This window comes from Lissotriton vulgaris, chromosome 3_1 (genome assembly GCF_964263255.1).
Source record: "Lissotriton vulgaris chromosome 3_1, aLisVul1.2, whole genome shotgun sequence".
Taxonomy (NCBI): Eukaryota; Metazoa; Chordata; class Amphibia; order Caudata; family Salamandridae; genus Lissotriton; species Lissotriton vulgaris.
Window position 1 is genome coordinate 1034545530 of NC_141689.1, and position 16298 is coordinate 1034561827.

General features: G+C 45.9%; 1 protein-coding gene across 1 annotated transcript in view; it reads right to left on the bottom strand.

The window, feature by feature from the left end:
* The window catches only part of USP53 (ubiquitin specific peptidase 53), a 349409-nt gene that overhangs the window by 107297 nt on the left and 225814 nt on the right, over nt 1-16298 (bottom strand). The window contains exon 13 of the mRNA XM_086961441.1: nt 11396-11484. Coding sequence (XP_086817567.1) covers nt 11396-11484 — 89 coding nt within the window. The remainder of the gene's footprint in view (nt 1-11395; nt 11485-16298) is intronic.

Below are 16298 nucleotides of genomic sequence, written 5' to 3' on the forward strand. Positions count from 1 at the left end.
GACTGTCTGGGGCGAGCCCGCCTTCAACAACCAGTCGTCGAGGTAGGGGAAGACTGATACCCCCTGCCTGCGCAGATGGGCTGCGACCACCGCCATCACCTTCGTGAACACCCGTGGGGCGCTGGTAAGGCCGAAGGGGAGCACGGTAAACTGAAAGTGCTCTTGGCCTACCGTGAACCGCAGGTAACGCCGGTGGGCCGGCAGGACGGGGATGTGGAAATAGGCGTCCTGCAAGTCCAACGCTACCATCCAGTCTCCTGGGTCCAGGGCAGCCAGGACCTGAGCCAAAGTGAGCATCTTGAACTTCTCCGTCCAGAGGAAGCCGTTGACGTTCCGCAGATCCAAGATAGGGCGTAGGCCCCCTTTGCCCTTCTTGGGTACCAGAAAGTAGTGGGAGTAACAACCACGTCCTACTTCTGGCCCAGGAACGCGCTCGATGGCCCTCTTGGCCAAGAGGGCCGAAACCTCCTCTTGCAGAAGTTGCAAGTGATCCCCCGACACACGGTGGTATTGAGGTGGCATGGATGGAGTGGATGACTCGAAGGGGAGGGAGAAGCCCCTTCGGACAATTTGCAGCACCCACCTGTCCGAAGTGACTGTATGCCAGTGGGAGAGGTGATGGCGAACCCTGCCTCCCACAGGCGTCACATGGGCCTGAAAACTCGGACTAGGAAGGCTTCGAGGCAGGGGCTGCTGAGGGAGGTGTGGACTGGCCTCGCCGCTGGCCCCGACCACCGCCACGGCGGTTCCCACGTCCGCCACCGCGTTGCTGAACATTCTGCGGCGCGTGGCTGACGGTACGTGGTGGGGCGCCCCTTCCGTGGCCACGAAAGGAGCGAAAGGCACCCGATTGCTGGCGTGGGACCGTAAGGCCCAAGGACTTGGCCGTGGCCCTGGAGTCCTTGAAACGTTCCAGCGCATGGTCTGCCTTGTCGCCGAAGAGGCGACGGCCATCGAACGGCATGTCCAGGAGGGTGGCCTGGACATCGGCCGAGAAGTTGGCGGACCTCAACCAGGCGTGGCGTCGAACCGCCACCGTCGTTGCCATCGCCCTGCCCAGTGAGTCCGTAGTATCCAGCCCACACCGGATAGAAAAGCGTGCTGCATCTCGGCCGTCCGCCAGGGCTTGGCTGAGTTTAGCCTGGACCTCCTCCGGGCATCTAGGCAGCACCTCCGCAACCGTGTCCCACAGGGTGTGGGTGTAGCGGCCCAAGAGACAGGCGGTGTTCACAGACCGCAGCCCTAGGCTCACAGACGAGAATACCTTCTTCCCGAACTGTTCATATCTCTTGGATTCCCTGTCGGGCGGGGCCGACGGGAATGCGGTTTGGGAGTTCGAGGCCTGGATGACCAGACTCTCGGGGGTGGGATGGGTGGACAAAAAGCATGGGTCGCCCGGTGCCGGGCGGTAGCGTCTGGCCACGTTCCTGTCCACAGGGGGGCCTGTGGCGGGCTTGGACCAAGTGCCCAGAAGAACGTCACACAAGGCCTCATTGAACGGCAGGAGGGGCTCCGCGGAGCCGGACTGCTGTTTGAGGACCTCAGTGAGGAGATTAGTCCTCACGGCCGCGACGGGGAGCTGAAGGTTTAAGGCCTTAGCTGCCTTCGTCAACACTACGCTGTAAGCAGAACCCGCCTCCGAAGCCACAGTCGGGGGCGACGTAAATCCAGTGTCTGGCGAGGTGTCAATACCACTGGCCTCCCCAAGCTCATATGTCCAGTCCTGATGTGACTGGCAATCACGTGCCAGAGGGTCCTCGGACCCCTCCCATTGCTCCTCGTCACCTGGCTCCTGGAGACCAGGATTAATAGCCAGGGCCTCCTCGTGGAGATAGAAGTCTCCAAAGGCCGACGGAATCGGCGCCCAGCGGCGCCCCTCCGACTCCTGAGTAGGACCGTAGGAAACATTGGGGGCGGCAACCACATCGGCTGCCGGGGACGAAACCTGAAGGGACGGCGCCGGCGAGGTCGTAAGGTCGACCGGCGAGGTCCCGGATCCGGAGCCGGATCCAGCGAGGTCGTGTGGCGCCGGGACCGAAGTCGCCAGCGGCGCCGGGGCCGAAGCACCCGACGTCGTCGGGGCCGAAGCGCCCGACCCGGAAGGACCTCCAGACGGAGCCGATCGGCCCGAAGGCGCCACGGGAACCGACTGGGGAGGGAGGGCCCTCATGGCCATGAGGTACCTCTCGACCTCCTCCTGCGACGCGCCGTGCCCAGGGACCCGAAGGTGTGGGGCAGGCGGCGACGCTTGCGACTCCCGCGGAGCCGCGTGGGCGGTGTCGCCCGAGTCCCCGGCCGCATCGTGCGAGCGTCGGGGCGGGTCGGAGGATCGATGGTGTCGCTCCGACCTCTCATGCCTCTTACCTGAGGACTTGGAACCAGACGATCGGTGTCCACTCCCGGAACGTCGATGACTCCGACCTCGCGACCTGTCCCTCGACCTCCCGTGGGACCGGGACCGGGACCTGGAGCGGCGCGGGGCCGACTGCCTCAGCTCGAGACGCTTGCGGGACCGCTCCCGCCTAGCCTTCAACGTCAGGGCCCGGCAGTCGGAGCAGGATCGATCGTCGTGGTCGAGGCCTAAGCACTTCAGGCACCGGCGATGGGGGTCCGTGACCGACATGAGTCGGCCGCACTTCGAACAAGGCTTGAACCCGGGCATCCCTGGCACCGATAGTCGAGAAGTCGACTAAATAGAAGATCAAAAAGATCAAAAAGTTTTCAGTCAAAAAGTGACTGGGGGTAGAGCTTCTTCCGGATCTGCGCTAGCTGGCGCGGAAAAAAGAAGAACTGACGTCAGCGCGCATGGGCGCCGTCTAAGTACTCCGACGACGTCATCCCGGCGCTCACGACGCCGACGACGGACGCGGAGCCGCAGACGACGCCTGCCGGCGCGCAGGGGTATTGCTACGCAAAAGTTTCCGGATCCAGTCTGACCCCTGGGGATATTCTAAGGTAAGGAATCTATCACTAACGTGTCTCTATCAGATGTAAAAGTAACTCCTTTGACCAGAATACTGAACATTAATTTAAGAGAAGGGCACTACCCAGAAGCATGGAAAAAGACCTCAGTCCTTCCTATTCTGAAGAAAGCCTCACTAGACCTCACGACGACCCCACGACGACAAAGAACTACTGCCCGATCTCTTGTTTACTGTTTTCCACAAAAATCCATGAAAAGGCATTGAATGAGGGGATCAGCAACCATGTAGATGCTACTAACTATCTGAACCCATAACAACATGGCTTCAAAGCACAGTACAGAATCTGCATTGGTTATGGCCTCAGAGGAGATCTGTAGGCTTGTTGATAGGGAGGCAGGGCAGAACTGATCCTTCTGGATCTCTCAGTTGCTTTTGATATGGTGAATCATGAGATCCTTATTAATAGGCTTGAGGGATAAGGGATAGGAGGCTCTGCTTTAACTTTGTTGAGGTCATTCTTGTCTAAGAGAGAGGAAACAGTTGAAATTGGCCGCTTTAAAACCACAACCTGTTCTCTGCCATGTGGTGTCCCACAGGGGTCCTCCCTATCCCCGATACTCTTTAACATATATATTTCCCCGCTGATCCTACTGATCCAATCGTTTGGCTTCACTGCTGTTTCATACGCCAATGATACACAGATTATTGTCTCAATTCCTGGTGAGGAAACTACAGGAGCCAGCAATTTCAATCATTGTTTTTCCCAGTTAGCAACCTGGACCCAATCTAATTTCTTAAAGCTAAATGCAGAAAAAAACGGAGGTCATTATGTTTGGCAAAGATGCCCCATCCTGGAATGATACCTGGTGACTGACAGAGCTCGGCCCTCTCCCCACCCCATCTCAGAAGAGAAAAAATCTAGGGGTCCTATTTGATGATCAACCAAGTTTTTCTAACCAGATAAACAACATTACATTGTCTTGCTACCACCTAATCAAATCACAGAGACCCAAAAAGAACAACTGTGGATATGTCACCAAGTGAAGTGATGGAGCTTGCCGTCTCCTATGACACTCCTACATCTGTCAACCCAGAATCCAAGATCATGGTCATCACGGGACTCAGAAGAGACCCCCCCAAACCACCCTAGACCCGCTGCTTTCCTCACACATATCCCCAGGGATCCCCTAATCAAGAAACACAAAAATGAGGAGACCTTCACCAAATGCATGCTCATCAACTGCAGGTCAGCTATCAAACATGCAACTGAGCTGGCGGAAACAATCCTCACCCATGACATAGACATCCCCTTCCTCACCAAAACCTGGCTGAACAAATTCTCGTCCCCAAGCCTGGACATGCTTGTGCCCCCGGGATATACACTTATCAACAAAGACAGAAGGGATCAACGAGGAGGGGGCATAGCAATCCTGCACAAGGTCATCATCAACATGACAGAAACAGACACCTTCAAATACAACACATTTGAATGCCTAACCGCCAACATTAAGAAAAAAGATAACAAATCTCTACTCTGCCACCTCATCTACCATCCGCCTGGCAACACCACAGCATTCAGGGAACACCTGTTAGATCTGATCACCTACTGATCTCTCCGAGACTCAAACAATTTAATCCTAGGTGACCTCAACCTTCACTGGAACAAAGAAAACAACCCGCTAATTCAATCCCTTAATGATCTCCTAATCAACAATAACCTTATCCAACACTGCTCTGAAGAAACGCACGACAAAGGAGCTATCCTGGATGCCATTATTGCTCAACACAACACAATCCGTATCGATCTCATCTTGCCTGTTGACTGGTCGGATCACCACCGCATCTTATTCTGCATCAGCCAACCAATCCTATGCAAACCTCCCACCCTGGACCCCCCCAAATGGACAAAAAACCTAACTCATATCCACCTTGCTCCCTTAGAGGAACAGATGAGATCTCTCCTTCCTAACTCCATGAATGAGCTCTCCACAACAGAACTCACTCTCACTATAACACAACTATGACTTCATTTCTGGACCAACTAGCCCTTCTGAAACTAAAAAGAGGCAGAAACATTCAGTCCAGATCCTGGTTCAACACGGACATAAACTCTGAAAGGAGACCCTTAGGGCCACAGAAAGACGCTGGCCGAACAACCCAACCTCAGTCCTCCATGAACAACTCAAATCAACTCGCAGGAAGTACAAAAAACACATAATTAACTAAAAAACCTGCTTCTTCTGCTCTGCTCTAGACAACACAAAAAACAGGCCCAAGGAACTCTTCAACCTAATCAGACAACAGACTTCCAAGCCCTCCCTCCCTTGATGTTCGCCTCCAAAGACCGGTGCGATAACTTCGCCAACTTCTTCGACGACAAAATCACCAAGATCGAACTCTCCTTGGATGTTAACCGCAGTATCACTCACATGATCCTGTCCCCAAGGACATACGATATTGTACTTGACCACCCTCCAATACTCTGGAAAACCTTTAACCACATCTCTGAATCGATGATAGTTAAAGTAATCTCCATCTCCAAACCCTCTTCCCACGCCCTCGATCCTATACCCACTCAACTGGCTAAAAAACGTAAACTCTCCTTAGCCCCGCTCTGGAGCAAAATCATAAACAGCTCCCTGAGAACCGGAACCATTCCAGACTGCCTCAAAGTCAGCCAAGTAACACCACTTCTAAAAAAAAAAGAAGAGCTTGGACACTAATGACTTGAATAACTTCAGACCTGTTTCCAATCTTCCTCTCCTATCTAAAATCATGGAAAGATGTGTTCTCCTACAAATGACCCAAGACATGGACATCAACCTCCTGGACCCCCACCAATTGGGCTTCCGACAAGGCTGCAGTACCGAGACAGCAATCATTAACATCATAGATGACATCCACAAGTCACTAGACACAGACCGATGCCATCTACTCATACTCCTAGACCTATCGGCAGCCTTTGACATGGTTGACCACAAGCTACTAATCAAAGTACTCCAAAATAGGCTAGGAGATGGTCCTACAGTGGTTCTCCTCCTTTCTCAAGAACCGCACACAAAGAATAAAAATCAAAAACTTCTTGTCGGAACTACACCCAGTCAATAGAGGGGTCCCCCAAGGATCAGTTCTTTCCCCTCAACTTTTCAACATCTACACGGAACCCCTCACCACTATACTCAAAAACATCAAAATCCCCTTCCACCTTTATGCAGACGACACCCAGATCTATCTCAAAACCTCCTCCATCGAGGATATCCAAAGACTTAACACCACTCTAAGAGAAGTCCAAAATTGGCTATCCCTTAATCACTTGAAACTCAACTAAGACAAAACAGAATTCCTCCTCATCTCTAACAAAAAAGAGAACCCTCAAATCACAGAATGGCTGAAAGCCATTGACGACCTCAATGGCAATATCACCCTGGCTGACTCTGTAAAATCGCTGGGAATCACCCTCGATTCAAAACTTGACATGGCCAAGCACATCAAAATCTCTGCAAAAAGCGCCTTCCACAACTTGAAAATACTCAACAAAATAAAACCCTATATCCCGCCTAAGGACCTCAAGCAAGCTACTCAAGCACTAATGCTATCCAGACTAGACTATGGTAATGCAGCCCTCACAGGTACAGCTAAATGCCACTTAGCTCCCCTCAGAACGACACTCAATGCAGCAGCCAGAATGATCACAGGAGCAAAGAAATAGTATCACATATCACCTGCACTCAAAGAGCTAAAATGGCTCCAAGTTGAAATGCGTGCCAATTTCAGAACTGCTTGCCTCACGCACAAAGCCCTGCAAACCAGGAAACCAGCCTACCTGGCCTCCAAACTTAAGAAATCCAGCCAGACTAGGACCCTCACGAGCTCCAATATGCTTCGCCTCATCCTGCCGAAAACCCATAAGCAAAAAACCACAGCCCGCTCCTTTCCTGGAAGCGCGCCCAAAATCTGGAATCCCATCCCAGTACACATCAGAACTACCCCACCCTTTCCAAAATTTAAAATGCAGCTCAAAGACCTCTTTCTAATTGTGCGCCTATATATCGATAGCTGCCGATGGAGCACACGAGCCGGAACCAGACAGATGCTAGATTCTCTACCATCAAGTCATCTACCTCCGCCAAGCCACCGGACACCTACCTCACCCCCACATCCATAAAGGGGACTGGCTTGAGCCAACGCGCACACCGCTATGACTCCATCTGACCTTCTTGCTTCAAGGCGGTACAGCATACCCATACCTAAACGTAGCGCCAAGATCCATTATACCATTACATATACTACCTCGCTATTATGTTTTCCTCAAGACTATTGTGTTTTTATGATTTCCTGACCCATATGTTGTAAAGCGCTTTGATACCCTCGGGTCTGGCCAGCGCTATATAGAACTCTCAAATAAATAAATAATCAAGTACTTAAAAAAGATCTTTAGGTTTATTCCATGCGACTTACAAAAAAAGGTGGTGGTAGCCCGGATACTTTTAAGGATAGATTACTGCAATGCCCTGTACATAGGGATAAATAAAGTCCTTCAGGGTAACCTCAATCTCTGCAGAACACAGCAGCTCGACTAGTCATCAAGCTGCCTAAATTATTCTCTGAATCAAATAAGATTTGGGAGCTACACTGGCTGCCAGTGGTAGACAGAGTGAAATTTAAGGCTTTGTCCTGGGCCATAAAGACTTCCAAAATCTGTTCTCCTGGTACTCCCCACGGAGAAACTAAGATCTACTACTGCTAGAAGGGTTAACATTCCAAAAATAAAAAAGTCTACTTGGGGCGGCAGAAGGTTTTCTTATGTAGCGGGCAAACTTTGGAATTCCCTGCCTTTAAGATCCCTAGACAGCCACTCCCTTTAGAGGAAATCATTAAAAACAAGGCTCTTTACCTTCTCTCCGACCTAAATTCAGCTGGGCTTTATGCACTTTAGAGGGTTTCCATTAGCGTCAAGATACCTCGGTGATCGTGCACTTTATAAACTTATTACTTACTTACAGGTATATCAAGTAATCATGATGGCTGCAGTTTAAGGGTTTGCGAACATTGCATGGGCTTTGCTGTTTTGGCATAGCAGTCGCAGGGGCAGATGATGGAAACCTGCAGTAATAGACTTGGAACATACTTTGCAAATTGGTCACCAGAGACAGGCATTTGAATGGAAGGTTCTGGTTAGTCTTGCATTGAATTCTCATCTTGGTATTGCTCCAAGTGTTCTCTAGCAGAGTAATAGTGCTCCTCATGTTGATGCTGCTCGTCATCATCGAAGTCCTGGCATTTAACATGCAGTTGGGATGAGCTTGGAGCCACCCCAAAGGGACCCTCATCTTCAGAGTTATCATCATCTAAGAGATATGCAGGTGGGTAGGGAAACACCTTACTTGGAGAGGTGTGGGCTGGAAGTATTGTGTCTGCGGAATATTTATCCCATACAGGGATTAAAAACAATGGAGGAAATGCCAGCTTTGCCGAAGTTTTCGCTGTTGACATCATCGACTGGTCTGTAATCAACGGCGTCTTCAACTGGGTCATACTGTCGATGGGTTCATCCACGATGGGCTCGTCGACGGTATCAGTGTGGATGAACCCATCGACAGTATTGTCGACCGGACCATCGTCAATGGTATCATCATTGATTGCCACATTGGCATCACCGGGGAGTGTGCCTGTGAAGACTGTGCCGTTGATGAGATTTTTGTAGTTGGCGGCAACTTGAGAAGGGGCATCGCTGGCGAAACATCATCAAAAGCCGCTTTAATATTCTCATCATTAGGATACTCATCGATGATTGCGATGAAGAGGAGATGATCATAGGAGATGATGCTGTTGGTAGACATTGATGTGGTTACTGTAGATGCTCTAGTCGATGAAGTGGTCATCAACGGCGCAGTCATTGATGAGAAAACAAATGTGGAGCTTGCTGTTTAATTCAAAGATTTCGCCATCGATGGAAAGGACTGTGAAGCATGTTTAGGGTGTGCTTCTTTCAGGAAAGGAGTGGCAGGTTCAGAACGAACCTTTTCTGAGGTAATCTTTCCCTTTTTTGAGGAAGTCGCCATGCCTCTTTTCCAGCCCTGAAGTGGTAGGTTTTGCGTTTTTGGTAGCTTTTGAAAGTGGCTCTGTGAAGATGTTTTCTTTAGATCTATCTCTCTTGAGGGAAGTTGAAGTCTTTGAAGACTGATCACTATCTTCCTTAGACAAATGGCACTCCTTAGTTTTTAACTTTTGGAGCCACAGTAAAAGGCTACCTTCCCTGTCTTTTAAGGCTTTCTATGAAAAGTTCCAACAGGTGTTGCAGTCTCTCACCTTATGCTCTGGATAGAGGCAATATATACATTTCTTATATGAGTCATGCAAATGGAGCCTATTCTTCCCACAAGAGTCACGGGATCAGAATAATGTCCCTTCAGCGAGTTGGGACATGGTGTCCAGTCAGAATATGTAATTAGTAGGATAAAGTAATCATATAGAAGAAAAGGTTACTGACCAGCTGAGAGAAAAACTAGTAGATCGAACAGAGCTCAAGAAGACTCCCTTCACACAATGTGCGGTAGAAAATCAGAGGGATTCAGCCTCCCTTGGGATTGCTCTAGAGGGTGCTGTCGCCTGATTGGCTAAAGTTTGTAGTGGATCTTTTTTTTAAAAGAACATAGATAGGCTATAAAATCTATGGTTCATTGGCATTCTATCTATTGTAGTAGTGTACATTGCTTTATTATAGTACCGCGGGACTCCCACTTCGACAACAGGTAATGATTCAAGCATGTGAATCTATGAATGATCCAATACTGGCGAACTTAAAAGTTAAGGTAAATATATTCTGCCCTTTACCAGAAACCAGAAAGGAGTGCAAAAAATATGAGTAAATAAAAAAAACACATTCCACTGGAGTGAAATATGAAATAGTTAGAAGGACCTGGCTAGGAGAAAACTTGAAAGCATGTCAAAAATACTCAGTTCACCCCAAATCAAGCCAAAGTAGTTATGCATTCACTAACGGCAGGATGACCCAGAGTTGTTGAAACGTTGGTGGGGCCTGGCATTCCCGTTTTAAAACATATGTCCCAACCTTTTTCATGATCCTGGCACCCTTAATTTATACCTTATTGATGCTTTGTGTTAAATGTAGTAATTCTATCCTGGTATTTGAAGGGCTGCTGTTAGGTACTGAAGGAGTCTGAGTGGCTGGACACTGATGATGTGGCAACTGCAGGCTCTTTAAATGTCTTGACAGGCAGGTAGCTGCTAGGTGGACCCGGAGCGCACGTTGGACATCGGTATGAGCATTGCAGTGCCTGCACAAGGCACATCCCGCCAAATTAGGAGGATTAACGCCGAACTATAAATCATCTTCAAGCATGGGGCAAATTGAAGTCCCTGAACAACCTCCCACTAGGTTTTGCTGCCTATCCCGTGAAAATTTCAAATAAAATATCGCTCCAAGGTCACTTTTTCCTACGTACTACTTTTACGAGAGATCATCAAAATAATTTTTCTACTTAGATGTGCTCCGCACGAAGAGTCATCGCACTTCTAGTGTTGAACCTACTTTGATTTTTCATATAAGAAGATCCCTCAGCATTTATGTATATGTATATGCCTTTTTCTATGTTGGCGCTGAAGAAGGTGATATAAATTATAATTGTTCACCGAAACGTACGTAGGCCCTATACATCTGAGATCCCGATCTGTGAAGAGCAAAGGAAAGCAAGAACAAAGCAAATAACAAACCTTGGAACTTCCTGATACAAAATTGCAGATGTAACCTTTTGTTGTTATTCATAGGATCTCAGTGGTATTGCCTTCCCCTGCTGTCTTAGTTGTTCCTATTTAGTTGTTGTTTGAGTATGCATGATTGGTTATGAGGGTGAGACAGTCTAGGAATGAATGATGTGTGATATTCTGCACTACTTACTCATATCTGGGGGTCATGTTGTAGGTCTTTTATCTTGACTTTTGTATCTAATGAATTCATCTATTTATGTAATGTAACAATGATTTTCAAAAAAATGTTAGAAATATGTCTGTTTGAAAGTCTTTATATGTGTTGCATCCAGAAACTTGTAGATTCAGTCACTTTGTCAAAGTAAATAGGTCAGTTTAGAGGTTCCTTATTGGTGGGTTGACAGGCAATGTTTACAGAACTGGCTGAGGTTCCAACTCCAGTGGATATCCAACTATTTAAGAAATATTCCTACAATTATTTTTGCTGCTTCTCTTATGGTTTCACAGTAGCACAGCCCTCATACCTAGCAAAAGGGAATGAATGTGCATATCCCAATATATTTCATTTGAAAGAAACATTCACTATAAAGATGGAGTGTGAGCCAGGAAAACTATCCTATACATAGATAACGACACACTATCTGAGGTCAACTATAAAATGTTCAACAAATACAACTTTAAACAGCTGTTACATAATACCTTTATGACAGCTGTAATACATGTTGTTTTAAAAAAATGCTTACCATCAGCATGGTCTGTGTTATGTAAGGCTGTGGAATAGAGTATATTTTCTGCCACCATAGGGTTATGTTTGCCGGAATACAGATGTTCACTGCAAGATGCACGAAAAAAACAGTATGAAAAATACGAATGGAATGGGTTTGCATTCAAGCTACAAAGTATTAACATTTCATTCAACTGCTCAGAATTAAAGCATACTCTATTTCCAACACCAATCGAAGGATGTCGTTCTGAAAACTATTGTGATTAACTACTGGTGCTAAAGGCACAAGTTAACAAGATGTGAATAGGCAATTTATGCAGATCAAGGCAATTCATAAACTAGAAGACATGATAAAACACAGAGAGAGAATACCAAGAGTAACTACACAACACACAGTATGATGAATATATAAAACACTGACAAGTGGACAGAATGCAAGAAGAGGAGTGTAATGTTGGGGTCATGTGAGGAATGCGTGCCAACAGCATAGAGTAAAATAGGCAGAATTCATTATCTGCACATGTGGTTGCAGTCTAAATTTCAATAACACTTGCCTATTCCTTTACTGTATAATAATGGTGAGTGAGAGGCTATTAAACAAGACGGTCAAATGAAAGTGTTTCACTTTTGCAGGAAGTTGTGGGTCTTCTACGATAACAGACTACACCAGCAAGTAAAGAGATTCCATGATACAGAACTCTGTTTCTAAGAGGAAATTTGGATACAGAAGATCAGTACAAAGGCTGGAGATCGCTTAAGAACTTGATATAATTTATTGAACTACTGATACTGAAGACATATCAGTCTATGAGTTCCTTCTGAGACAATTCCAACCATTGTTATAATGAATGTGTTGAACTCTTAGAGGGCCAACAATCAGGCGGTGAAATAGGTCATTTAACTAGACACGAAGGGTGCAGCACAGTGGATATTGTGGTTTTAATCCTTTCTTGCTATCTTGCACAAGGCTATTGAAGTGGTCAATTCGGTCATCAATCATTTACTGAACACTTCTCTCGCTATGGCAGTAGTTCCAGCGCCCTGGAAAGTGGGTGTAGTCAAACCCCTTAAAAAAACAAAACAATGGCCTATCCTTCAGTCTTGGCCAACTTCAGGCCTATTTCGCTTACTGTACTTACAAAAATACACGAAAAATTGATTTAAAACCCGTTGATTACTTTTTTAGAAAAATCAAAGGCTCTGCACCCTTTTCAATCAGCCTTTAGGCTTATACATTCCATTAAATCAGCTTTGTTGGAGGTCTCTGATACTATAAAGATGACGCTGGTCGGTGGTAATAATACTGTTGAATTACTTTAGATCTTTAAGCAGCATTTGAAACCATCTAACATCCAATACTCCTTCAGCGTCTCTTTGAAATTGGGGTCGTCAGCAAGGCCTGGCCCTGGTTAAAATCTTTCCTTGCAGATAGAAGAAAATCTGTGTCTACTGCACAGTTGTCATCTGATGAGAAAGTTTTATTTTTTGGTGTTCCGCAAGGCTCCTCGCTCAGCCCCTCTTTATTTAACGTGTACATTGCCCCTCTCATATCAGTGACCAGCTCATTTGGTATTTCAGCTACTTCTTATGCCGACGATACTCAAACGATATTATCTTTGAAAAAAAACTCTTTTGGGTCTAAACTGAATTTTAAAAACATTTACTGACATTCACTGGATGGAAAATAACAACTTGAAATGCAATATTGAAATACTCCTATTTGGGAAACACTATCTGTTTTCCCCTAAAATCTGGTGATCTGACTCTGTGCTCGCCCCACTCCACCTGTTGAGGTGGCCAGAAACCTAGGAGTTAAATTTCATCATGTTTTATCCTTCCAACCATGAGCACTGTAAGTGGCTGCAATGTTGCTCCTCTGATCAAATCTCTAAAAACAAACCTTGACCTTCTTTCTCCCTTAAACGCTGCCAGGAAAATTGAGTTTTTCCACTGATAACCTCAAGGCTGGATTATTGCAACAGTGTCTACTTAGGTGTATCCAAACAGCTTCTTCATGAAGCACACTTGTTCAGAACTCAGCTGCTAAGCTTCTGCTGAGACTTCCCAAGAAAAGTTCCACTTCTGAAGAGCTTTGAGAATTCAATTGGTTGCCCAGTTTTTTTTAAATCACTGGTCCTGGTCTTTAGGACCTTCCATGCCACATTTCCTTCACTTTATTGTTTTGCAATGGCTTATGTAAACAGGTTCTGTGTGCTGGAAAGCTCGGTTTAAGTAATTGTGCACTTTACAAGTTCCATTTTCATTAATTCAATCATGTGGCAGCGATGCACACAAATAACCCCTACACATTTTTAATCTGTAGCTAGCTTTGTCAGTGCTACATTCAAACCCATAGACTTCTTCACACTTTGGTAGAGTAGTCCAGGAGACAAACAAATATCATTTAGGAAGAAGGATCAACCTTTATTTTCCCCTAAGCCAACTAGATACTGATATATGGTTAAAAAACACATATACATGGTGTTTACTCAGTTCTACATGCCACGATGCTTGGGTGAGAGTTTAAAGCACATGGATAGGTCACTTATGCTGACATAGGAGTTGTATAAGTGGCCTGGTTCTACGAACACATAGAGCTGACTATACTTTTCCCATGGACTGTCATACTTTTATTCAGCGAAAGACTTGCCTATTCTGCAAAGACCGCTCAGCATTATCAGCAACGGAACAGCATTAATAAGTCCGACCGGTTTATTTTTAGGCTTCGCCTGAGACAGCACATGCGCTGTTGATTGCAAGACATTTTGTTTACTAATAGGCGGCTTAAAGCTCACCCATTGCTTACCACTGGTTGTTTCACTTATTTGCGTGTTTGCCCCTCCCCTGGTGCATGACCAAGTACTGCTTCGTTGTCCAGTGCAGTGTCCCTCCACTGCTCGCACTTTTTCAGAGGTCCTTTTTCCCCATTTTTGCTTGCACCTCTCCATAAGAGTGCATGTTTGCAGGCCGTCTATGCCCCTCCTGCTCTGTGTCGTTGCTTGCCCCATCCCCCATTCTCCTCCCGAGTTGTTGCTGGACTCATCCTTTTCCCCCACCTTGTTGCCTCTCCTGTAAAGCCCTCCCTATCGTTTGTTCCCCACCTCCCAACCCCCCCACCCTCTGTTTCTTGTCCCATCCTCGTGCCCCCTCCCCTGTATTTGTTGCCCCATCCCACCACATCCCTCATCGTTGCTGGCCAAGACCCAGACCCCTTGTTTCCGTTGTTACTTGCCCCCCCCCCATCCCCCTCATCCCCCCTGAAAAAAAGCGTTATGACACAGCCAGCACTGGAAAAGTTACAATGCTTTTTTTCTCTAACTTTTATCTTTGCTGCACAGCAACCACGCTACTGTACAACATGGCTAAAACACATTGATAAAGCCAATACCTCACTCACTGGTAAGACCTATTGGCTTTGCCCGTTTGTATGATGCGTTTGCACAGGGAAAAAACATTCAGGCCGAAATAAAGACATGGAACGCACACACTTGCACCCTGAGCAGGAGACCCAAATGAGTCACCACCAGACACACGTACGTACCTCTGGGCAGCTAAAAGAACCGAGTGATGCAACTCCGGGCAGCAATGTGCTGTGTGCAAGTTGTTGTGACACAGAGTAATGCCATTAAAGCGATAGGACTCCAAACCTGTTTTAACAGTGCGCAACAAACAGGCGATATCTGAAGCAGAGAAACTGCACAAGTCTATGCAACTTTCCAACACCATACAGAATGAATACAACAAATTTTACTGAGCAAAGCTCCAAACCTTTTTGAACAGCTAGTGTCTACATTTCCCCACACACAAACGAAGGACCCAATGAAAGAATTTCTTGTAATGGGGCCTAAGAAAATTGAGATGTACTGCCCGAAGCAATCTGAAAATAATTACTTTTCCAATGAGCAATGGAGTGATATAAACAAATGGTGCTACATCAAATGCGTGCTTAAAAAAGGTTTATGTGAATACTCCGTTATTTTATTAAGGTGCCACCAATAAACACCGCAGATGCTACAATAGCCTAGTTCAATAGCTACGGTCCACACAGCCTGCATATTTCTCTAGTATCTCCAAACGGAAACCCTAGAACTCCACAAAGTACCCAATGGGTCCTTTTACTTCCAAACATAGTGAATGCCAGAACAGCAGCAGTCAATCTGAACCTAAGAAATGCCTCAGGTGACTCGGGGGGTAATGAAAATATAATATAAAGCACCAACATTAAATAAGATTGAACAACTCAAGCCAATGTAGTTACAAGTATAATAAATAATGGTTTATAGCTCCACCTCTTTGCATCTAAGGCAACTTACCAACTTAGGCAAATGTAGAAAGTAAAAGGACAAGTACAGAACAACACTGAAAATAATGAATACATGTTAAAAAGAATATTTGTCTTCATTCAACTTGCTGATAGAAATGACCTGTTGGGGGGTTGAAGACAATTTAGAGGATTGCTTAGTGGAAATAGAGGTGGGGAAGCTACTCCCTGTACCAATTAGCACTTTAAGACCCAACTTTAAAGTAGTTGTTATTGCTTAGAATCCAGCGCAGTCAAATTTAAAACCATACCACATTCTAAAGAAATTCAAAATGAAAAACGTGTATGGAAATAAGAACCTAAATATAGTCACAGCTTGAAGACTAAAACTGAGGAGTCCGGTCATAAACAAGTTGTTCTGAGGGAGGGGTTACAAAAATAAAAAAATAAAATATATATATATATATATATATATATATATATATATATATTATATTATATTATATTATATTATATTATATTATATATATATATATATATATATATATATATATATATATATATATATATATATATATATATATATATATTGTCCCATTGTTTTCGTTTATGTATCCTGGAAACTGCCTTCACAGTAGGAACTGTGGTTCAATAACAGGCC